At 50.8% G+C, this 24,447-nt stretch overlaps 2 protein-coding genes across 3 annotated transcripts in view; one reads left to right on the forward strand and one right to left on the reverse strand.

Moving 5' to 3' along the window:
* Positions 1–9,173, forward strand: part of LOC120522909 (minichromosome maintenance complex binding protein) — a 29,997-nt gene extending 20,824 nt beyond the window's left edge. For both annotated transcript variants that reach the window (XM_039743688.1, XM_039743695.1), the window contains exons 8-16: positions 3,241–3,338; positions 3,501–3,664; positions 3,744–3,867; positions 3,962–4,079; positions 4,344–4,509; positions 6,920–7,053; positions 7,150–7,314; positions 7,430–7,518; positions 8,776–9,173. In XM_039743688.1, coding sequence (XP_039599622.1) covers positions 3,241–3,338; positions 3,501–3,664; positions 3,744–3,867; positions 3,962–4,079; positions 4,344–4,509; positions 6,920–7,053; positions 7,150–7,314; positions 7,430–7,518; positions 8,776–8,902 — 1,185 coding nt within the window. In that variant the 3' untranslated portion in view covers positions 8,903–9,173. The remainder of the gene's footprint in view (positions 1–3,240; positions 3,339–3,500; positions 3,665–3,743; positions 3,868–3,961; positions 4,080–4,343; positions 4,510–6,919; positions 7,054–7,149; positions 7,315–7,429; positions 7,519–8,775) is intronic.
* Positions 9,174–11,961: 2,788 nt separating this feature from the next.
* The window catches only part of inpp5f (inositol polyphosphate-5-phosphatase F), a 57,833-nt gene continuing 45,347 nt past the window's right edge, over positions 11,962–24,447 (reverse strand). Inside the window, exons 8-20 of the mRNA XM_039743709.1 lie at positions 22,197–22,376; positions 22,040–22,107; positions 21,834–21,958; positions 21,666–21,743; positions 21,464–21,584; positions 19,241–19,369; positions 19,043–19,160; positions 15,650–15,845; positions 15,495–15,566; positions 14,290–14,363; positions 14,077–14,205; positions 13,738–13,825; positions 11,962–13,261 (exon numbers count right to left, since the gene is read on the reverse strand). Of these exons, the coding sequence (XP_039599643.1) occupies positions 12,166–13,261; positions 13,738–13,825; positions 14,077–14,205; positions 14,290–14,363; positions 15,495–15,566; positions 15,650–15,845; positions 19,043–19,160; positions 19,241–19,369; positions 21,464–21,584; positions 21,666–21,743; positions 21,834–21,958; positions 22,040–22,107; positions 22,197–22,376 (2,474 nt within the window). The 3' untranslated portion in view covers positions 11,962–12,165. The remainder of the gene's footprint in view (positions 13,262–13,737; positions 13,826–14,076; positions 14,206–14,289; positions 14,364–15,494; positions 15,567–15,649; positions 15,846–19,042; positions 19,161–19,240; positions 19,370–21,463; positions 21,585–21,665; positions 21,744–21,833; positions 21,959–22,039; positions 22,108–22,196; positions 22,377–24,447) is intronic.

The raw sequence follows: 24,447 nt of genomic DNA on the forward strand, positions 1-24,447 counted from the left end.
AACCAGAAACCGTGGATCACAGAGGAAGTGCGTGTGCTACTGAGGACCCGGGACTCTGCCTTCAAGGAAGAGCAGCGTGGGCCAAACTGTCCCGTGCCCTCAGAGCGGCAAAGAGAATCCAGGGACTTTTTCTATATGACAAAGACACACGGAGCATGTGGAAAGACATCCAGGCTATCACAAATTACAGGACACCACCACCACCCACCTGTGACAGTGACGCCTCCCCTCCAGATGTGCTGAATAAGTTCTATGCGCGGTTTGAAGCGCAGAACAACGTGGTGATGAGGAAGACCACCTCTCCTCCTAGCGACCAGGCATTAAATCTGACTGTGGCCGATGTGAGAAATACTCTACGAAGAGTCAACCCACGGAAGGCTGCAGGACCAGACGATATTCCTGGCAGAGTACTAAGGGACTGGCAGACGTTTTTACTGATATCTTCAACATCTCCCTGAGCACCGCCACCGTCCCAACCTTCTTCAAAACCACCACCACAGTTCCCGTGTCAAGAAAGTCACAAGTGTCCAACCTCGATGACTACCGTCCCATTGCATTCACTCCCACTATCATGAAGTGCTTCGAGAAGCTTGTCATGAGGCACATCAAAGCCCTGCTGCCCCCCTCACTGCGCCCCCTGCAGTTTGCTGATCGCCAGAACCGTTCAACAGATGATGTAATAGCCACCACTCTTCATCTGGACAATAAGGACACATACTGTACGTTAGAATTGCTGTTTATCGACTTCAGCTCAGCATTCAACACGATCATTCCTTGGCACCTGATGGGACTGAACACCTCCCTCTGTAACTGGATTCTGGACTTCCTGACTGAGAGACCTCAGTCAGTCAGGATTGGAAACATCTCCCGAAGCAGCACACTGAGCACTGGAGCCCCTCAAGGCTGTGTGCTCAGTCCATTACCGTTCACACTGCTGACTCTCGAATCACATTATAAAGTGAGCCGACGACACGACTGTGGTGGGTCTCATCAGCAACAACAATGGGTCAGCAAACAGAGAGGAGGTGCAGCGGTTAACAGACTGGTGTAAAGCCAATAACCCGTCTCTGAATGTAGACGAAACAAAGGAGATGATTGTTGACTTTAGGAAGACTAAGAGTGACCATCTGCCGCTGAACATTGATGGCTCAACTGTGGAGGTCGTCAATCGCACCAAATTCCTGGGTGACCACCTGGCAGAGAACCTCGCCTGCTCCCACAACACCAGCTCTTTAGCCAATAAAGCCCAGCAGCAGCTCTACTACTTCCTGCGTAGGCTGAGGAAAGCCCATCTTCCACCAGCTACTCTAACAACATTCTACAGAGGAACCATAGAGAGCATCCTGAGCAACTGCATCACGGTCTGGTTTGGAAATTGTACGGTCAGGGATCGTAAAGTCCACAACAGATAGTGAAGACAGCTGAGAAGATCATTGGTGTCTCTCTCTCTCTCATATCATGGACATTTACACCAAACGCTGCATCTGCAAAGCCACCAGCATTGTGAATGACCCAACACACCCTTCACACTCACTATTCATATTCCTGCCATTGGGAAAAAGTACCGAAGCATTCGGACCCTCCCCACCAGAATGTGGGACGGTCAGATTCTTGAACACTCGTGGACCGAAGGGTCTGATATCTGATAGATGTGTTCTGCTCTGCAGTGTTGAACATGTTTGCACATTTGACTCGCATGCCCCTTGTTTTATGTTGTGTGTCATGGATTCTTCGTTGTTCTCTGTAGCACCAATGGTCCTGGAGGAACGTTGTTTTGTTTCACTGTATGCTGTACTACTGTATATGGATGAAATGCCAGCAATACTCTTGAATCGTGAATTTTGAAATTAGCAGAGGGCACTTGACAAACATTGTAAGCCTCTTTAAACAATCCTGTATTATTTAGAGTGAAACTTCCTGTTTTTCACTGGTGACGCATAGAAAACCAAGCAATCTCGCCACATCCAGCAAGTAAACAAAGAAATGGGAAAGGCAAAGAGAGACCAACTCTAAACTGCAATAGTGACAGAAGAATGTGAAAGTTGTTAGAGTCCTGCCACTAGTGGTCACTGTTTAGCCACACTGAGAGGACTCTTGACAGTTCGTGACAAGCAGTGCAGGCAAAGGTGAAAAGGACCCGGAATGCTAAAGTAGAGCAGCTATTGGAATGTCCTATTCATCCGTCTTCTCGGCCCACTTTTCTAGAGCAATGTCTCATTCCATTGTGTGCTGATCAAACAGAAAAGGCTCGACTCTGTTGTTGTCAAGTTGCCTGTAGTGGACTTCCTTAACGGCAGGTATTCATTCTGCTGAGCTCCTGCCTTGGGCTACATGGCAAGCTGCTGTTTCCTAGTGCTGCTATGGGCACTGCTGTTTTTAATGTCACAAATACTGCCCGTTCTTGTTATTCAACTCTAGAATTACCAGAGCCTACGAAAAAACTCCTAGATCCGTCCCACCTTTAAATCCCTTCGCACCTCTCCGTCGGCGTCTTTTGTCCTTTAAATGTGTTGATAAGCAGCAAGCAGCCTGGTATCACATCTCCTGCCGGCGCCCAGTTTTCTCAGCTCAAGTCTGTTGACCTGCGTGTCAGTTGTTTGGAGTGAGAAGTCAATCAAAATGACACCTTCTATAAATACTAGATCGTTATTTGGAACACTTACATTTCACGTGTGCTCCGTGTCTACAACGATCAATGTACAGTAAACACATTGTGAAAACAGAAACGTTTTTCATGTTTTAGTAATAACTGACAAAATGTAGACATGAAGTGTATAATGTGTGAGGCCTGCGCTTTTTTCTAAGACTATAACCGAAGAAAAAAGAAATCTGGTTCGTGTTGCTTATTGTTCTGACTTCTCGGGTAGTGTACTGGTTACGGCTGCTGACTCCAATTCAGAAGGTTCTGGGTTCGAGTCTTAACGTCTCCCACAATAAACGTTTTGAGTAGCGATTGTGAGCAGAGTATTGTTAATATTCTGCGGAGAGGTGCGAAGCGTTTTAAGGTGGGACGGATCTACAAGTTTTTTTGTAGGCTCTGGTAATTCTAGCGTTTTAAACAATGACACGTCTTTTAGAAGCAAGGATTTGTGAAACTGGTTAGAATGGAAGTCTGCAGCCACAGTGGGTCCCCAGGAATGAACCCGAGACCCCTGTGTACTGGTTGGCTGTCACTGTTGTGTTTAATTTCTACACCTACATGGTGTCGCTGTTTGTGAAAAGCGCTGTTACTTTTGACAGGTCTATGAAAACTGGGAAAACTTCAAAGTCAACGATATCGTGGAAGTGTATGGCGTTCTTTCAGTGGATCCCGCTCTGAGTGTTCTCAGTGACCACAGGTAAAATGACTGCAGCTCAGGAGTGGGGTTGTGGGGCCCATGTTGGTGTAGCTTCTGCTCCGGCCAGGCGACTCGGTGTTGCTCTTGCTGACCCTGCGCTCGGAGTGTAGGTGGTGTGATACAGCAAGTGTGCCAACTTAGACATTTTTTCCAAATCACTAGGGATGATGCCTTGTCAATGGATCCAATGGAGGCAGATGAGGAACAGAGGGTCCATAGCCCTCCAGCCTCCCTGGTGCCACGGCTCCATGCTATCTTGGCACATAAGCTGAAACACGTAAACCCTCTGGTGCCTGCCAGCTTGTGTACGGAGGATGGCAAGGGCTGTAAGTTTTAACGTGTGCCATGTTTGCAACACTTCTGGGCTCGGAGGGAATGTGGGACTTAAATGTTTGTCTTTTTCAGTTGTGAGCAACTTCCTGACTGATCTGGTGACCGTACGGGCAGAGCTGCTGGGCTTGCTAACTGGCGTGCTGCTGGGAGACGGTGTGGCTGCAGAGTATCTCCTCTTACACCTGATTTCTGATGTGTGAGTAGCACCAGTACTACTAGGCTGAAGCCTTTGGGGGGGCCTACTCTAAACAGTCGTTTCTCATTCATCTTCCTGCCTATGGGTATTGCAGGTATGCACGACACGACGTCCTTCCTCTGGGCAAGTTCACCGTGAACCTGAGCGGCTGTCCATGCACCTCGAGCTACACAGAGCGTCTGTACCGCATCATCCAGCTCCTTGTGCCCTGCGTAAGTGTGGCTGTCCTGGCTAAGCCTTATTTATTAGGTGATGACCTGTTTTGTGACTTCTCCTGATTTAGGGAGAGCTGAGCTGACGACGTAACATTTGCCATCATCCATCTAAAATGTGCATTTTACACAGAGAGTAGGCCGTGCCTGCCATCTCTGGCTATGGCTGCTGTCCACCAAAAATGAATGATGAATGATGACAGGAGGCTGTCCACACTGTGCCTGACCCGACTTCTTCTTCTTCTTCTTCCTGTCTTTACACAGTCCTACCACCTCTGCATGACCCTTCACAACATGAACAGCTTGAAGTTCATTCCTCACAAAGATTATGCGGCCAATCGGCTAGTGAGCGGGGTGCTGCAGTTGGCGAGGAACACCAGCCTGTTTGTGGACGAGACGCAACTGGAGCAGGGGCAGCTGGACTCCACAGGTCAGTGTCCTCCGACTCCTCTGCCACGAAATACCCGGTGTGCCAGCTGTCATGGCAGACTGAAGCAGTTTCAACAGCTTTAAGTGTATGTGGCCTGAAGCTCTCTGATTGGCATCTCTATCGGTGCCCATGTTAGCGCGGGTGAAGTCTCTGCTTCCTCAAATACAATGTGGCCTGTGCTGATCAGCGGGGTGCGACCAGGAGCAGTTTGAAAACCTTCATCATTGAAGGGCCGACTGCTTTTGTGGCCTCCATTGATGGACGTTTGTGTTTTTGTGTAAGGATCCACTAAGCAGGCATTGATTGGGAGACGGAGGTTAAGAAGTGTTGTAGCCATAATAATAATAACCCTAAATGAGATATAAATATAAAATAAATATAAATGTACATCTCTGTCCCAAAACCTAAGGTCACTTCACAACATTAATAACCTGCAGTTGAAGTCTGAGCTTTGCATGCACTTCAGGTAATTTTGGTTTTCCAGCTCACTTTCTAAGCCCTTCCCAGATTTTATTCCAACGTTCGGCTCGCCATCGAAGACCTCGCCGTTTTTCCGCCGGTGTTCCCAGACCTCGAGTGTATTTCACTTTTTCTTGACGATATCACAATTCCAGTGGGTCACTTTGTTCATATTTGGCAGCGTTGCCTTTAAATTGTTTAACACGAGCCGAACGTTTCAGGTCTCCTTCCACAACCTGCTCACAATTGGTTGCTGTGGGTATTGGCCCATTCGTCCAGGCAGAACTGGTTTAACTGGGACAGGTTTGTCGGCCCCCTTGCTGGCACACACCTTTTCAGCTCAATCGGACTGAGGGTCAGGGCTTTGTGATGGCCGCTCCAATACCTTGACTTTGTTGTCCTCTAGCCATTTTGCCACAACGTTGGCGGCGTGCTTGGAGTCCTCGTCCATTTGCTACTGAGCTGAGCTCTTGAGATGTCGCTGCCGTGCATCTCCGTCATTTTCCTTCCTTATGATGCCATCTGTTCTGTGAAGCACACCAGTCCGTCCTGCAGCGCCGACCTCCTAATCCCCCAATGCTTGACTGTTGAGGTGGTCACCCTTTTTCCTCCAAGCATAACGATGGTCATTATGGCCAAACGGTTTGGATTCATCAGACCAGAGGACATTTCTGCAGAAGGTCAGATCTTTGTCCCCATATGCCATTGCAAACTGCAGTCTGACTTTTTGATGGCGGCTTTGGAGCGGTGACTCCTTGGTGGTCAGCCTTTCAGGTGATGTTAATATTGGACTCGTTTTAATTGGGAAGATGCTGGAGGACACAGGTAGACGAGTACTGATCTCCACAAGGTCCTTTGTTTGTGTTCTGCGACTGGTTTGTGCTTTTTGTGCCAAAGTCTGTGCCCCTCTAGGAGACTGAAGGTGTTTCGGTCGTGAGTCGGTATGACTGCGTGTGCTCCCCTGGCGTTCAGACTTGCGTAGTATTATTGTGTGAACAGGTGAACGTGGAGCCTTCAGGCGTCTGGAAATTGTTCTCAAGGATGAACCACATTTGTGGGGGTCCACCATTTTTTTTTGGCTGATTTCTTTTGATTTTTTTCACCCATCAGCGAGTCTGATGATCGGCCTTAACATCCATCCACGTGTTGATTCCAATGAACTTCCGATAGCCAGCCAACCTAACTGTCTCATTGCCTGAAGGCTTGACGTCATTTTCTGGAAGACCAAAGTGTCTGTAAACTTGTGACCCACTGGAATTGTGATCTAAAAAGTGAGATACTTGGAGGTCTGTGGGCATTGGTGGACAAAACGACTTCCGCCCTGCACAGAGCAGACGTCTTCAACGGTGGTCCACGTGTACAGTTTAATGTAAAATCTGTGGGGGGCTTCTTAGAAAGTGAGCTTTATCGAACTCGCCGTCGGAGTGTAGAAACCTGACTTCAGCTGTACGTGCAGATAATCCTGCAGTGGAACCTCGCAGCACGACTGTAATTCGGTCCTAAACTGGTCGCGACCCAAACTCATTCCCCCCAGGACTGGATGTCAATCCAGACTCTACGAGCTGTATGTCGATTTTTAAGCATAAAAATAGTTAATGACACAGTTTAATAGTAAACTAAACGTAAAGCCATTGAACAACAGAGAAAACTAACATCGCAGGAGTTGGCGCTGCAGCCTTACGAGTAAACACTTTTATATTTAATGAGTTTTCAGCACAGGGGAAAAAAACGAAAATTTGAAAAATCTGTAATTTACACAAAAACTGACCACGAAAACTAACCTTGTATGCCCACACGTCTGCCCGAGAACAATGTACTGTCCTGGGGAGGAAGATATTGGCCCTCTCCAGGTGTCCCGGTGGCACAAGGTCCCCAGTCATCTGCCACAGCGGTCAGGGCTGGCTGCTGGTCCCGCCTTCCATACAGGTGTGTGCTTGTGTGCCCGTCACAGGTGTCCAGAATCTCGCGGCGCTTGGCAACCTGATCATGTGGCAGAAAGTGGATTACGACTTCAACTACCACCGGATGGAGTTTCCCTGCAATATTAATGTGCTCATCACGTCCGAGGGGAGATCTCTGTTACCGGTAAGATAGCAGGCCTCCGCTGCCGGACCTCGACTTGCGCTGGCTGGCTGGCTGGCTGCCGTGCGTCGCGGTGCTCATCTAATCCCGTCTGCTCAGTTTGACTGCCAGGTCCACCTGCAGCCCCAGGTTGCCCCCCCACACCTTGAGCAGTACATGCAGAGCCTGCAGGACGCGCTGCTGCCATCCCTGCTGACGAAGTTCCGGGTCTACTTGAGCCTCGTGCGCCACTTGGAATACAGCATTTCTGCCGAAGTGACCAAGGTGAGCGAGCGAGCGAGCGAGCGAAGCGCGTTGGCTTCTCTTTCTTGGCCTGTGTCCCCCCCCCTTGGCTCTGCCTTTTGACCCCCCCGAACCCCCGCCTTCTTTCCAACTGCAGGCTGTCGAGGATGACTTTGTGGAGATGCGGAAGAACGAGCCACGGAGCGTTTCAGCGGAAGATCTTCACCGGATGCTCGTCGTTGCCAGGTGAGCCGTGTGGAGTAAACGCCCGTCTGTCTGTCTGTCTGTCTGTCCGTCGCCCACACGCCCATCGACACGCGTGGCAGGATTTGAGTCGGGGGTCTCACACACACACACACGTAACTTGACCTGCTTGTCCCGTCTTTGCTCTGTTGAGGCGAAGTTCATTCATTAAAGTTCAAAAGCCGCCCTCCTTGAACGCTGTGACTGAGCGCAGGAAGACATGGAGGCTCGATGTGTGACAAGTGCAGAAACACAAGCTGTGTGTGCGGTGACGGCGGGGCCTCCTCCGGGAGTGACCGTGTCGGGCGGCCCACCGATGTACAGCAGGGGCGGCAGACGCCTTTTCTTAAATACACCTGCTGATGGAACTTCCTCCTTTATGCCTCAGTTGGAGTTCGTCACCTTTTGAGATTCTGGATGTTGCTAAGATGCCAGCTGAGCAAACCGCTGCCCCGTCACACGACGTCTGTCCAAAGATGTTCTCACTCCTCGTTCGTTTGCCTGTTGGTCAGCTTCGTTTAGGTAAATGTGAGCGCACCAATCGCAGTCCGGGGTGGAGCCACACCCCCAAACCCCTGGTGGTCTTGGCACGTGACCAGGTGAACTGGTAACTACAGGAAACGCCGTGCATGATGGGTAAAGTTAGTGCAGGTTGTGTTAGTCGTGCTGAGCAACTCCTGCCAGCGTAACAAGTCGAGGGATTGACGTCCGCTTCTCGATGTTTGGGCTGACGGCCTTGTATGCCAGCGACCTGAAGAGACTCGTGCCAACGTGTATTTAGTGGCCACGTGAAAGATGGGATTTGAGCATAAAAACACATCACACGTCTACACAAACGTAACACGAGTCGTATGAAACGACCTGGACGAGCGGCAGGCCGTCGGTGGAGGCCTAGCGTCTGATTCGGGCCGGGACCCCGTCCGCGCTGCAGCCTTTATTCATTTAAATACTCGGCGGACCCCTCCAGTCCGGCTCTTGCCCCCCGCCCACACTGTCCTAGTGAGTTCTGACTCAAATCGCACTCTGATTGGCTCCTGCTCATTATGTGGCTCTTCCCTGCTCATCACATTCTCACTCTCCGATTGGTCAGCCGCCGCAGAAGAAATTCGTATGCCATCATGGCGGGCAGACTTACCTGTGTGCACTCAAATGGCGCCTGGCGTTTACCAGGTGATCAGTCGCATGGCAGGCGTGTCTGGTGGCTTCATGTGTGTCCCGTCCCCCTTGTCTTGATTTTTTTTTTTCCTCTCGACCCCCCAGGCTGCTGTCCCTCAGCGTCGGTCAGACGTCACTGTCCCGGGAATGGTGGCAGAGGACAAAGGAGCTGGAAATTCTCCGAAGGAGACGCCTGGAGCAGCAGAAGTGCGTCAACGGGAACGAGCTTTGAGGTGTCGTGCAGCGGGTGGTCCGGTGCCCCCCTAATGCCAGATGCCTTATTTAAGAGAGGACTCGTTTCTCCCCCACAAAGGACAATTGGTCATCTTTTCTTTTTAGCGTTGCTTTCTACTGAAGAGTCGATTCCTATTTTTGTGTGGGGCGCCCCACACGGCCCCCCAGGGTCCCAAGTGGACAGACTGTTTCTAACTTTTTTGTTCTTTTTTTTTTTTGTTTTGTTTTTGCATTAAAAGCTGTTTTGATATTAAAGTTGTGCCCAATGACCTCTGAGAGGAAGTCCTGTTGTCACACCAGGCCTGGCCCAAGAGCATTCTGGGCTGCAGGGGTCTTCAGGGTCCCCCCCACCACTTGTGCTTCATCCATTACACCTCTGAAGACATGCACACCCTGCTGTGCCCCCCGCAGCACCAGCTAACCGTGGCGGTCCTGCACAGTCCCCCTCATGAGGGTCAGTTTAGGCGGCTGGGGTTTGATTCTTGTCCGTCTTCTTGCGGCCCACCGATGTGGTAAACGGGTTCAGCAGATGGACACTCGTCTTGTGGCTCCCAGGCTTTACCAGCTGGCACTCTCTCTCTCGGAGTGTTGAGCTGCATGCCAATCTAACCAGCCATGAAAGGAGGGCTCAAGTGGTGGTCCTGCGAGGTCATCTAAAAAGGGACAGAAGTGGCAGCACTGGGTCTGCTCTGGTTGGACTACTGGAGGTGGCTGTGGCTGCGCGTGGCAGGTTCAAGTATCACCACGGGGAGGGGCCATAGAGCTGGGACACACTGTCACCTGGACAGCACCAGATGGCCCTCACTACTGGCACTGGAGCTGGTGGTCTTTGACATAGCGATTTGGTGTGAGCTGTCTGTCCCCTACTCCAGTTGTCACACAGGGAGCTGCAGCCTGACCAACGTAAAGCACAAGGCCGTGTGCCCATTGGCGAGTAGAAACAACATGTCTGTGGTGGGGTGGGGTCAGCATGGGGGTCTTCAGTTCAATTATGGTATGGCATTAATACCTGTGTGCACAAGGGGACACCACCCAGTGTGCTTGGGGGTAGTTAGCCTTCAGTGCTTTTTCTCATGTTGCCACCCTAGCATAGCTGAGCTCGCCTGCCCAAAGCTTTACTTTCCCTGCTGGCACCCTGGGGGTCCTCTTGCCTTTTATGAGTGGCATCTTGGTGCCCAGCTTTTCAAAGCGTGGTGGGCTGTGCCTCTCTGTGCTGATGGAGGATCTGATGGGAGAGTAAACTGAAAGGAGCCAGCGTGCTGTGCAAAAGTATTTGACCCCCTCCAATGGCCGATTTAGATTAAAGGCGCTGGGGGGACGCGGCTCACTTCATGGCTTAAACATTACGAGGGGCGACGAGCCACATGGCAAAAATGAACTGATCATGTGACTCGTCTGCGTGAATGTAAACCTCCACCCAGCTTGGGGGTCTTCAGTTTTTCATGCAGACCCTTTTCTCAATTAGTTACCAGTTTGTGCCACTAATTTAACGTCTCTTGCTACTTAACACTTGGACCCCCCCTTTTAATTTTATTTTTCCTGAATTATCAGCCAATCAGTAAGAAGGTCCAAAAACAAGCCCACCGATGAGTGGCCCACCTGCGTCCATCACATGACGTCTGAACAGAGAGAACGGTGAAGGGCTCGGTGACGTTGATCTGTTCGGGTCCACAAAACATCTCCTTGGTGGCCTCGGGGTTGGGGCGATCAACGATCATGGAAACGGCAGATGTGGCCAAATGAGAGCAGCAACACGCCATGGAGTTGAAGAAGAACAAGACGCTGCTTGGGGTTTGAGGGGTCCCTGACTTTACATCTTAAAAAAAACAAAATGAAGGCTTCAGCAGCCACTGGGCACAGCTGAAGATGGAAAAGCAGCGGTGACACTCAGGTGAGGTGGTCACCATAAGAACATGGGACCGCCGTCCAAACAAAAGTGGAAAAACGAGTGTAGAAACACACCGAGCAGAAAAAGGTGACACTGGGCCCCCCAAAGTGAGCCCAAGGGTCCAGCGATGACTCACTCATGAGTATCGCCCAGAGGACACCAGAAGATCAGCCCAAGCCCCTTCAGTAAGACCTTCGCTAAGGTCAGGACCCCAGAATCAGAAAGCAGCCAATAGTGGTTGGGAGGACTCGCCATTACTGAAGGAACCAGGACTTGAGCACAAGTCTGCTCGTCTGTCCTGTCAGTCGGTCAGGTGGCAGGCCACCATCTGAGAAGCTCCCCAGTCCTGACTTGACCCCGATTGGATGGGTGGTCCTTCATTTGTCCCACGAGGGATGTCTGGACTGAGGCAGCGACGTGAATCTGTGAGAACAAATTGGAAAAAGAAAAAGGAGCCAAGCATTGAAACTAGAGGGGGCAATGACTTTTGCACAAGGGTGACCGGCCCCTCATGTGACTTTAAGCTCCTGTCACTTGTGTTCATCACAGACGTTCTCTTTTGCTGATTACTGCGGTCATTCATTGGGTCAAATATACAAAAAGTAGGAAGGGGGCGACTGAACTCCACATGCATAAATCAAATGCAAACTTGTGCCGCCTGCCATGTTTGTAAAGCGCCTTGGTGTGGTGCCCCCCCCTGGGTAAGGACAGCTGGCGTGAGGTGCAACTCCTGAGGCCTGTGTCGGTTCAGTCCAGCTGGGGTTGGCAGCAGACTGTAAATCAGGTAGGATGGCATTCTGGTGGGCACTCACCTGGACAAGCTGGAGTTTGCCTCATGCCCATCACCCTGTGGCACTGGAGGCGGTTGGTTGAACATGCAAGGCAGCAGTTCATGTGACTTGTAGTACTCCGGTGCCACCAGGGGGCGCTACAGGAAGGTTTTCTTTAGCAGCCACTAGACGGTGCCCATTCTCATTCATTTTTTTTGTGGGCGTGCCACCCCAGCTCAATAAAACGAGGGTTCAAAACACAGCTGATGTACATGTAGACTAACGCCAAGGTGTTGGCAGGTACCACCCAGCATCTCCCAATGGCACCTTTTGTGTTTTTATGAGTGATGGTGAAGCCATAAGCGCGCGCACACACACACACACACAGAGACCAGCCCGTCACTTTCTCGTTTTTTTATTAAAATATTCTCCTAAGACATTATCGACGGTTTAAAATCCAGCAGATTATTTACCCTCGGGATGGGCAGGCGGGCGGGCGGGCGCGCGAACAAACACTCGAGACAGGAATAAATAAAGACGTCTAAAACACGCACGGCGAGTGGGAGATGGAGGGGTGGTCTGTCCAGCCAGACGAGGGGGTCTCTAGATCTGGATGATCCTCGTCTGGCACTGCGTGAACATGGCCTTCAGCTCATTCTCCTGGGCCTCGTTGAGGGTCTCGGGCTCGGGGGTCTTCTGCACCTTGGCCACCGCAAAGTTGATGCCCTGAGTGAGGCCCACCTGCGTCATGGTGGCCACCTGCACCATGGAGCTGCGGATCTTGGCGAAGGGGGACACGACACGGCCCCCGTTGCCCTCGGCTGGGGAGGGGCCGACGTCCACCTCCAGCTGGGACCCCAGACTCTTCTGCGAGGATGACGAGGCGGCGGAAGACGGGGCCTGGAGGGACAGCATGTTGACCTCCGACTGGACCTCCAGTTTCGAGGGTCTGGGCGGCGGGGGCTGCTGATCGGGCAGAGGGTCCACGGGGGGCTCGGCCGCTCGGCTCGGGCTCATCCCCGGCTTGGCCTCCGGTGTCGTCTGCGATTTACTCTGGGCGTCCTGCACAAACTGGTGGCAGTAGGCATCGATCGGGGTGCCAAAGTCAATGAGGAGGCCATCGTCGGGCTGAGCAGGGGGTGCGGGGCGCTGGCCCTCCTGGATGCCGTCGCAGTTTGTGACCCGGATGACAGAGGGAACAGGGATGCCGAGGTCGGCACTGGTGAGGGACTGGGCGCGGCTGCTCACGCGGGGCGCCGTCACCACGATGCCACAGCTGGGCAGCACATAGTCGGCGTTGTCCAGGGAGCCGGCGCGCTGCCTCCCCTCCTCACTCTCGGAATGGAAGGAATCCGAGTCGGACGAGATCTCCATGTCGGAATCGGAGGGCTCCTTGAGTTTGCCAGCCGGGGTCCCGTCGACGGTGTCCAGGCTGCTGTCCGACTTCCACAGGTTGACCTTCATGTTGGGCTTCAGAAAGTTGACTTTCATCTCCGGTTTGGGAAAGTTGCCCAGCTTGCCGAGGGGCTTGAAGTTGCCGATGTTGACGGTGGACTTGGTCTGCTTCACCTTCTGGTTTAACGACGAGAACTTGTTGAGCAGGAAGTTCTTGCCCTGCGCCAGTCCTGTGCTCCCCAGCAGCTGCCCCTGCCCTTTGCCTTGGACCCCCAGGATGTCCTCGTGAGGCTTGCTGCGCTTTCTGAAAGAGAGAGAGAGAGGTGGGGGGTCCACAGACAGTGGGGGGCCGAGAGAGAGGTGGGGGGTCCAAGGGGGCTGAGAAAGAGAGAGAGAGAAAGGTGGGGGTCCACAGACAAACGGGGGCAGAGAGAGAAGAGAGAGAGAGAAAGGTGGGGGGTCCACAGACAAACAGTGGAGGGGCGAGAGAAAGGTGGGGGTCCACAGACAAACGGGGGCAGAGAGAGAGAGGTGGGGGTCCACAGACAAACAGTAGGGGGGGGCACAGACAGAGAGAGAGAGAGAGAGAGAGGTGGGGGTCCACAGACAAACAGTAGGGGGGCCTCAGAGAGAGAGAGAAAGACAGAGAGAGAGAGGTGGGGGTCCACAGACAAATGGGGGCAGAGAGAGAGAGAGGTGGGGGTCCACAGACAAACAGTAGGGGGGACACAGAGAGAGAGAGAGAGAGAGAGGTGGGGGTCCACAGACGAACGCCTTTACCTTTCCAGCTTCCTCTCCACCACCGGGACGTCTTGGCCGGCGCCCTGCCTGGTGATCCTCAACATCTCGGCGATGCACTGCAGCGTATCTGAAAGGCAAGAAAGGCAAGTGAGGTGGCACACAAGACGGACGCCTGCCTGTCCCTGAGATGCCAATCAGCTGGCACCATTTTGGGCATTAACCTGGACAATCTGGTGCCTGGAAGTTGGCCTTCTGCCCCTCATTCTGGTGCTGCCACATCACGACAGACCTTTGCTAGGCTGGCGCTTTGCCCTTCTTGCTGCCTGATCTTTTTTGCCCCAATCTCGTTTCCATCACGGGCATGGACAATGCGCATACCTTTGCCATCATCTTCGGGGCTGCGGGTCACTGCCCGGAGGGTATGGAAGTACCCGCTCGTCTCGCCATGCCTGTAGTGTAGCCGCATGCAGGAGAACTTGGGCTTCCCAAAAAGTGTTGGCTCGGGACCTGCGTGGCACCAAAAACAAGAGCACATCGTAACCCAAGGAGGACACTGTGCCAGTGTGAGCTCGAGGAGTCATCGCTACTTACCAATCTCGATCTTTTCCAGGTCGTCTAGGCTCAGGCGCTGGTATTGGCTCACCTTGTCGGCATCATCATCATAACTGTGGAGATAAAAAAAAAAAAAACAGCTGTCAGTCTGATGTGGCATCAAGGGCACCATCCACCTCCTCAGTGGGCTCTCCATAGTAGGGCAAGGGCAAGAAATGGGGTCAAACACCATGCAATTTGCAGGCAGCACAGCCTGGGGGGTGTGGGTGAACCTGAAAGGTACTCACTAGTTGGGGCCCTCAGCCTGAGGGGCATACGGGCACAGGGTTTGATGTTGAACCTGGGGCGGACACCACTGAACCTGAAGGGTACTCAGTAGGTCATGTAGTAGGCAGCATTTGACATATAGCCTGGGTGGGCACCACTGAGTCTGAAGGGTACTCACTTAGTAGGTGGCATTTAATACAAAGCTTGCAGCGGGCACCTCTGAACATGAACCTACTGGATAGCACTTGAAGCACAGCCTGGGCACCTGAATGCTACTCACCTCATTATGTAGTGGGCAGCATTTAGAGTACAGCCTAGGGTTGGCAATGGCTGAACCCGACTGGCACTCACCTGCGTCTGAGTCTGGTAGGTGGCATTTCAAGTGACATGAACATATTAGACATCATTTGAAGCACAGCCTAGGATGGGGCACCACTAAGCTTGAAGGGTACTCGGTAGCAGGGCCGTCTTAACGCATGGGCACACTGGACAGTTACCCAGGGCCCCCATGCTAATCTATGTATGCTGTGACTTGCCGAGTGGTTGTGTACGTAGGGGGTGCCAGTGCACTACTTTGCCCGGGGGCCTATAATGCTGTTAAGATGGCCTTGCTAAGTAGGTCATGTAGGTAGGGAGCATTTGACATGCCAGCCTGGGTTGGCACAAGTGAATCTGAAGGGTACTCGCCTAGTAAGCAGCACTTGAAGCAGAGCCTGGGCACCTGAATGCTACTCACCCCATCATGTAGTAGGCAGCATTTACAGTACACCCTGGGCGGACACGGCTGAACCCAACTGATACTCACGACACCAGCTGGTTGAAAGCATTAGAATTTGCCCGTGGAGGGCACCACTGAACATCAATGGTGGCATGTCAAGAACATCATGGAGTGCGTGGGCACCACACAACCTGAACCTATTACATAGCATTTGAAGCACAGCCCGCGGCGGGCACAGCCGAACCAGAAGGGTACTCACTAGGCCACATAGTAGGCAGCATTTGAGAGCAGCAGCAGGACGTCGACATCTTTGTGAGTGGCATCAATGAGGCTGTAAGGAACAAGAGCAGAGTGAGCACCCGCCTGAAAGCAGTGGGGCTAAGGGGCACACAAAACAAGGTGATGCTCGGGTACCTGGGGTCACAGTCGATGAGTGCCCACCCCCCGTGGAACTTCTCTCCGTCGGGCAGCAGCATCTCCATGTAGTTCTGCAGGAGGAGGCTGACCAGCTCCTGTTGGCTGCGCTGGCCGGCCTGCCGGGCCTCGTGCTCCTTCTCCTTTGTGAAGATCGAGTAGAGGTCTTCTGTCACCGGTATGCCCATCATGAGGTCTGCAACAAGAAAAGAGGGTGAGAGGGTGGCACCAGCATGGCTCTCGAGGACTTTATTAAGTGGGGGGTGTGGTGAGCAAGGTTATTATAGTTTGGCCTTACTTTCAGTGAAATTCAGATTAGTTTTAGTTTTCCTTCATCGTGTATTTTTAGTTTTAGTTTAGTTTTTATTTTACAAAGACATTTCTATTTTGTTTTTATTTATATTAGTTTTAGTAATTATAGTACGGTTAGAGAGCTACTATGGAGTTTAGTTTTTGTGTCACAATGAGACAGGACTGCACACTTAAGGGGTTTGGACATAATAAGGAGTTTAGTGTTAGTGGACGCGGACTACACGACACTACGCTACACACTTTACTATCTGGTTTTGGTTTTGTCTGATAAGAACAAGCATAATCAAAACCAGGCACTGAATATGAACAATTTTACACAATTTTATAATTTTTAAAATATTTTCTGTCATTTGTTCTGAACAAATTCTGCGCTGATTGTTGGCACTTTTTTTCTTTTCCTTTTTTTGCCCAGAATGGGCCAATTAGTAATGAACTTTAGGTGAATTTTAAGGTGTGAGGGATTTTACTCTAAATGTCTACAGCACACCACATATCCTGCTCCAACATAATGTGCTTATAATGAATGGCTTCAATATTCATCCATCCATTTTCCAACCCGCTGAATCTGAATACAGGGTCACAGGGGTCCGCCGGAGCCAATCCCAGCCAACACAGGGCACAAGGCAGGAACCAATCCTGAGCAGGGTGCCAACCCACCGCAGGACACACACAAACACACACACACGCCAAGCACCAATCTGACTGGCATGTCTTTGGACTGTGGGAGGAAACCCACGCAGACGCGGGCAGAACATGCAAACTCCACGCAGGGAGGACCCGGGAAACGAACCCTTCAGGGTCTCCTAACTGTGAGGCAGCAGCGCTGCCTTCAATATTTCATTCACAAATCTCAAACACTGGGCTTTGTTATTTTCTACCAGCCATATTGATCTCCGATTCCATCTCAGGAACAAACAATTTATAGACAGAATTTTGCACCGGCAGCCCTGGAAAGATCTAAAAAAAAAAAAAAATAAGAAAAGTGATTCTACTGAGTTCTGACAGGTGTGACTGCGGTGTAGCGGGCCCACAGCTCATGTCCAAAGGCCACTTTTTAAAAGAAATAATCGGCGCACTCGCAGCTTAGAGAGAGGGCGTGGTGTTTGTGGTCAGAAGCGGTTCCCGGGTGAATTCATGACGCGGGCAAACCTCGCTTAAGTGCACAGGTGAGGAGTCGTCCGGATCCGTGATTGTTCCCAGGAGCTGCTAATTGCTACATCTGATCCACGTCCCCGTAATAAATAGTAGCACGAGGCGGCTAGCGGGGGAATGAAAACAGAAAAAGAAGAAACGGAGGTTATGGGTGAAAGGAGAGGAAGAAAAAATGGATGGAGGTTGCAGGAGAGAAAGGCGGCTGGAAGCAGATAGAGGAAAGCTGGTGCAGGAGAGAGAGAGAGAGAAAGAGAGAGTGAGAGAGAGAGAGTGAGAGAAAGAGAAAAAACAGAGAGAGCGAGAGAGAGAGTGAGAGAGAGAGAAAAAACAGAGAGAGAGTGAGAGAGAGAAAGAGAGAGAGAGAGTGAGAGAGAGTGAGAGAGAGAGAGAGAGAGAGAGAGCGGAGAGAGAGAGGGGGGGCGAGCCCCTGCAGAGGAGTGTTTGGCCGACACTCGGTGGGGCTGAAGAAAGCGGTCACTCCAGCTCCGGTATTGAAGACGACTGGCCTTACAAAGGCAGCGGCAGTCATGGCGGCTTTGGGCTGGTTTAGCCCCACATCGTGAGCGCCGTAGCCACTGGGTAAAGAACCCAAGTCTCGGTCCGGATGGCGCCCGACGTAGCCAGAGATGGGAGGGCTACCGGACCAGTGTGGAAGGCAGCTGCACCTGCAGGTAGGGCGACTCCCCTGTTGTGAAGCCCGATGGGAGAAGCAGGGGAGCCGCCAGGTAGAAAGAAGAAGGCACCGTGCTTTGGATTCCAAAAGACAGCTTCCAGCCATTGCTTTAACCTCGATGAGTTGTTTTTAAAGGATTTGTTTTTTTCTAATGGATTTTAACCTCCACACTTTTCAGTTGTTTTTATGGATTATTTGTTTAAAGATATTTTGAGAGACACTGCACTTATTTATTGAACACGTGTTTTGTGCACTTGGCTCTTTTGCACCATCCCGCTTGCTCCGTTGTGCCTCACTGCCTAGCTCATTGGTGACAATACAGACGGTGTCGGGTTCAAAGGCTCCCAGAAGCAAGATGAGATCATGGAGTAAACCCACACCGTCACAGAGTGACCATGAAAATCACAGGGGGCTTAGGAAGAACAGGACTCTTAGGGTTGAATCAGTGAGCAGACCCCACCTGGCTGTATTGAGGGAAATGAATAGGAACAGTAAACCTGCGGTGGGCTAGCGCCCTGCCCGGGGTTTGTTTCCTGCCTTGCACCCTGTGTTGACTGGGACTGGCTCCAGCAGACCCCCCCCCATGACCCTGTATTAAGGATAGAGCGGGTTGGATAATGGATGGATGGATGGATGTACAAGTGCAAAGAAAGGCGGTGTGTAAATCGTTTTCTATTCCACAAATGCTGTGTGAACAGCCGCCCTCCGTCACTGGATGGCTTTCAGTTTTAGAGTTAAAAGTTATAAGGGTTAAAAACTAACAGCAAGAAGAGTAATTCAAAAAATGAAAACTAAAATTATGTTTAGTAAATTATTATTTGATTTCAGTTCATCTTTCCAGCGTTTAGTTTTAGTTTTTCATTTCAGTTTTGTTAATTATTTTATTTCAGTTATTTTCAGTTTTTAGTTTTTTAATAATAGTTTCATTTTTGATTTTAATTTTCGTTAACTACAATAACCTTGGTGGTGAGTGACCAGACCCTGAATATAAAGACCCCCAGAAATGGCTGCTCTACTGCCCTCCATCTTCAGTGTTGAGCAACATGAAAACCACAAGCCATGAGGTCACCGTGTGCCACATAAATGCCCTGTGTGAAGCTGCCACAGCATTTCACACAAAACAATCAATGACAAGACACCACACATCATCCAGACGGTCACCCTGTGAGCCCCCCTGAACAAGCGCACCCCGAGGCACGGCACTAGCCTTGCTATCTTGGGCACACTCGGTGCTGCTCTTGAACGTGCCACCTTACCAATGACGGCTTGCCTGTAGGCGTCCCTGAAGCGGTTCAGGTAGTAGCGATTGGCCGAGTTGACCCCGTCTTTCATCACTCCGGTCAGCCTGCGCTCTCCTGTCCTGGTGAAGTCACCCTTTGGGTACAGAAGACAACAGTGAGTGGAAGAAGCGAGCGCCACCCGCAGGCGTTACGAGACACGGTAGCCCTGCTCACCTTGAGCGCTGCTGTGCCAGCATACTGGCGGCTGATCGTGTCCCCGTTGTTTGCCCACATGATCTGGTAGATTCGGTAACATTTGAGGGGCAGCGGCTGTTCTGGTGGCATCACCCCGAGCTTCTTCAACTGTGTGGAAAAAGACGACAATACAATAAGAAAGGCCTTTCTGTAGGTTGAAGGCAACACTGCCAGGTAACCACTGAACCACATGAGACATGGGCACCAACATCTGCCAGAAGGAAAGACGGCACACCAAACAGCAAAGGATCAAACGGGACCAGGAGGGAAGAGGGGAAGGGAGTAAGCCTGTCACGAGCTGGGAGCGGATTACGCTGAAGTATTTTCCGACTGTCTAAGACACGGAATTCTTTTTAAAATGTTTGATCTCTCTTGCCCCATGTGTGCCCTTGGCGTTTGCCCCACACCTTTTTTCGGTATCTTCGTGTGTCTGAACCTCTCTTGCCTGGCGCCTCCTCTGTCGATTGCGTTCCCGTAAAGCCTGCATGTCACACTCTGTCACAATGAGGCACGTCACTCACCTTCTGTCCAGTTTTTGACGACCGCCAATGGCAGATGGGCCCCCCACTACCCACTGTGAAAACATCTCTCGTATTCTTATTAATATTTCCTGGCTTTGAAGACGACTCTCAGTGTTCCTCCTATGCCTTCCTTTACTATCCTCGTGTGTCTCAAACCTGGCATTTCCAGTCTCGATGGCCTTTAAATTGGGCAACCGACCATTCAGGTCAAAGCAAACTGACAAATCACAGTGCGTGGTGGGACTGGATGGACACACATACACACCGTAGTGGTTTATTCTACAGTACATAGCTCCATGTGTTTTTGTTGTAATTATTATTTCAAGTTCTCATTTTTGTTATGAGCGGTGTCGTCGTTAGGATACAACAGTGGGCTGCCTGCCAGACAATGTCATTGAGATGATGGCATTTATGCTAAATAACCAACCCGAGATCCTGGATTCTTTCTAACAGACGTTCGAGGTGCTCGTTACAAACCCCAAATTAGCGTTAAGGGGTCCACATGGTCGTCACTTGACTCCAAACTTCAGTAACATTTTGGTTTTTGTGCACAAACTTTTGACTTCTCGCTGACTTGAGTTCTGCTTTTGATGCCCACCTCCACTCTTCAGTGTTTAGGGCTGGCTCAGCTGTTCAGCACAGACCCCGACGGAGCAGGAAGCAAAATTAAAAGCCACACAGAGTGCCAACGTCCTTGTGAGAGGTTTGTTGGAAAATTCAAAAGCTTGGAAGCTCCCGGTAGTGCGCCGCCATCTTAAAGAGGGACGACTTGATGGCATCACGCGACACTAGTTCTGGACTCGTAGCAACAGGGCATCATTTTTAAATTTGCAACGCCTGCATGCAAAAGAAAGTGGCCACGTTATAATGTTCTGAAAATAGAGCTAACAAATAGGCTAAGTAATACGAATAATTCCTTCCACTTCTAAAGCACTTAACATAGCGAGTGGGGAGCCAGTAGTATCACGATTAACACGAACAACAAACAAAACGTGACGCCATGACGTACTAAAACTGGACACAAAGTGACCGCATGTTCAAACTGTAAGTAAAAATGTAAATTAAATGAACAAAAGCTTAAACGCGTATCGGCCTTGCGGTGGCCACTTTACGGTTCAAAGGGTCCATCACTACTCGATGCTGAGGACCAAGATGAATGAATGGCGCACAATTAACTGGACGCTGCGCGCCCAACTCAACCTTACAGCAGACCACAGAGAGTCCGTCATCACGCAGATCGACGTCTTCAATTCTGACAGACATCCTGAACGAATGACAAATCCCAGACGTCGTGCACACAGAAATGCCCATGCACTGCCGAGGTGGAGGAATCTCAGCTGAGCACAGGCGGTGGTGGCGCCGCCCATCGTGAGGACTTTGGAGAATTCACTCCACATCCAGACTGTCAACCCCTGGTTTAATGGGTAAGAATTTAAAGAACGCCCAGGAGAGAAGGAAGAGCGGATGGAAGAGGCTCCCATGGGCAGAATGGGTTGTGACGAGGCCAAGCAGAGGACAGGCCGTGCCAAGCTGCTGTGTGTGTTCAGTGGCGTGCCAACCGCTCTCAAAGCCATGTCCCACAGGTTCTGTTCCCCAGAAGGCACCAGATGAGTTGAGGGTCTCGTTTCACATGCACAAGACAATGTGGGCCATTACTGGCTAGCTGGCCCGGCCTGCCTACCTGCTGCTCCATCACCACCCTGGCTATGGCAGCCTGTACCACGTTGGTGCGATCCAGACAGTCCATACAGTTCACTCGGAAGATGCCTTCCTGCTTGCAGATCACTCCCGCCTGGTCCACCCTGCACAATGAGAGACCCACATGCACGTCATAAATCAGGGACCCTGAGTGGTCTCGGTGTTGACGTCTCAATGACACTCACCAGCACCACTTCATGTCAAGGATGATGTCACTGATGGCATCGGTCAGGGTCTGGATGTTCTCAAACTTCATCCCTCGGCTGTGGGCACAGGATCAAAGAGCATGTGATTGTTTAGAGTGGCCCCTTGCCCAGACCCCCCCCACCCCCCCAAACCGTGTAGCCTCCTACCAGTGCTCATGGAAGTCAAAGGACACGTAGGTGAGGTCAGGGCTGTTGTAGCGCAGGACCTGCTTGAGGTAGGCGTCTCCAATGAGCTTCTCCCTCCCGGTTTGGTCCACCAAGTTAATGATAACCTGACAAGACAGACCGTGTCATTAGCTCTGGTGGTCCCCAAGCAGTCCATCGGTCACCATCCCAGGGACCCCATCTCCCACCTGCTTCTTGTAGATCTTGAGCTGCTCTTCAAAATGTGCTGCAAAGTAAGGAATGTTCTCTTGTTCTCCTGAGGGTGAGAAAATACAAAAGGTGGGTATGCCACTGGGGGTCTGGGAACTTGCAGACTTTGAGGGCACCTAAGCAGGATGTACTCACCCTTCTCCAGGCGAGGACGAGGATTGTAGCGATAGCCCACCTGACTCCAAAACACTGGGACGGAGCCCCTCGTCTGGACGAACGACAGCGTGTGGCTGTGGACGTGGATCAGCTGCTCCGTCTCCACGTAATTTGCCACGTTGCCATTCTTGTCCACCCCTCTCCTTTTATACCTCATACCTGAAAGCAAAAATCTTATGTCAAGGAAGCAGCAGAAAAACTCCAACAGATGAGTTTGGAGCAGCATAAGTCAGCCATGAACAAAACGGGCATCAAAAATGGGCAGGACCACCTAAAGGGAGACTTCACCACCCCCACCGGCTGGCAGAGAAGACGACTGAACTGATCCAATCAAAGTTGCGATGTTTCTGAATTTGGTGTGTTGCTTATGACTTTAGTAATCATTTTCTTCACGATGACAATGATGTCACCTCGCCAGTTTAGAGTCCACCTGCGGCCGGCAGAAGAGCTGACAATGAAACGTTACAACAGAACTACGTGACCAGATACTGTGGATTCACAAAGACCCTTCACAGCTCTGCAAACTGCACTGTGCTGTGGATTTCATTTGACACGTCGGCCCACCAAGCTATCATGACAAAGTGAGGACATGTGGTCAGAAATGTCCGCAAATTAAAAACTGGAATCTGTCATCCCATACGTACTCAGACCCATCATTCAGCACTGAGTAGCAGGAATTCCAGCTTCGGTCTTCTTGGAAAGTCTCTACAAGCTTGGCACCTCGATCTGGGCAATGGGTCCCATTCTCCCTCACAGATCCTCTCAAGCTGTGTCAGATTGGATAAGAAGCGCCTGTAAGCTGCCATCTTCAGGTCTCTCCACACGTCTTCTACGGGGTTTAAGGCTGGGCCACCTAAGGTCACTCAGACTTGTCATAAAGCCACTTCAGCATTGTCTTGGCTGTATGATTTGGGTCATTGTCATGCCAAAGCGTGCCCAGTCTGATGTGGCATGCTCTCTGGAGTAGGGGTGTGTGATTTTTGCAAAAAATGGTATCTCGCTATTTTCTGATATTTTGCCTCCTTTAAGAATGTGTCTCATTGATCTAACTTTGTCTTGATATTAACTGTAATGGAAACAACCGTCTGGAAAAACGGGAATTGCTTATTTACAAAAACATTAAAATCACCAGTCAAAGTACAGGGCGAGCCAAAAACAAGGACCACATTTCAAACGTTTATTCTACAAAAACACTACAAGATAAAATAAATGTCATTACGACGCAAGAAAGGGCGTACCAAATAGATTTGTTGTCACTGTGTTTTAAAAATGACATCTGCGAGGTGGTGGCCATCATTAGCGATACACTCTTTAAGACGCTCGCATGACTCGTTCAGCCATTTCAAAGGGAGTAGTGTCCTTGGGGGGCCTGTACACCTTTGACTTGAGAGAGCCCCACAAGAAGAAATCGCACGGAGCAAGATCAGGAGAACGTGAAGGCCACCCAACTTCACCACTCAGGGAGATCAGCTTCCCATCTCTCCCACAAAACGTTCATGGATCTCCACACAGGCCATGTGAGCCGTCGCTCCATCCTGCTGGCATCAGGGATCCAGCACATCCATTTCTTCCAGTTCTCTAGCATTTCAATGTAACGTTCCGAAGTGACGGTGACCGTTAAAAAAGTAAGAGCCTACAATGCCAAGTTCTGAAATGGCACACCAAACTGTAACACGTGTGCTCACCGTGCATATCGAACGTTTTGCTTATTTACGCAGCCATTCAAATGGAAATGTGCTTCATGGCTGACGTCACATGACGATGGCACCTCGATGAACTGTTTGCTGAATGTTGGCGCACAACTCTCTATGGCTCTCCCAGTCTCTCTCAGCGAGTTCCTGCACTGCCATCATTTTGTATGGAAAAAGGAAATTAAGGGCCTCGTGCAAAATCAAAGACGTGTTGGAAATGCCGAAGGCTGAAGTGCGCTGAACGTCTAGTAGACTGCACAATGGACGCCCTTACAGCTTGGATGTTTTCAGGCGCTTCTTCGTACAGTCCAAGGACGGCCGGGAGATTTTCTGTTCGATGTTGTACCCGTCTGTCTACATTTAGAATTATTTTCTGATTTGGGACGTCACCGTTAGGATGAATGCTGAAGTGCGTTCGGAAGGCAAGTTGCGTAGTGACGATGGATCCATTTTTGAAGACACTTCAACAGCGAAAGCAACAGTGTGCATCGGGACAAGGCATGTGGCCGACTGAAAACTACAAGAGGTCGCCTATCAAA

This window comes from Polypterus senegalus, chromosome 1 (genome assembly GCF_016835505.1).
Source record: "Polypterus senegalus isolate Bchr_013 chromosome 1, ASM1683550v1, whole genome shotgun sequence".
NCBI lineage: Eukaryota > Metazoa > Chordata > Cladistia > Polypteriformes > Polypteridae > Polypterus > Polypterus senegalus.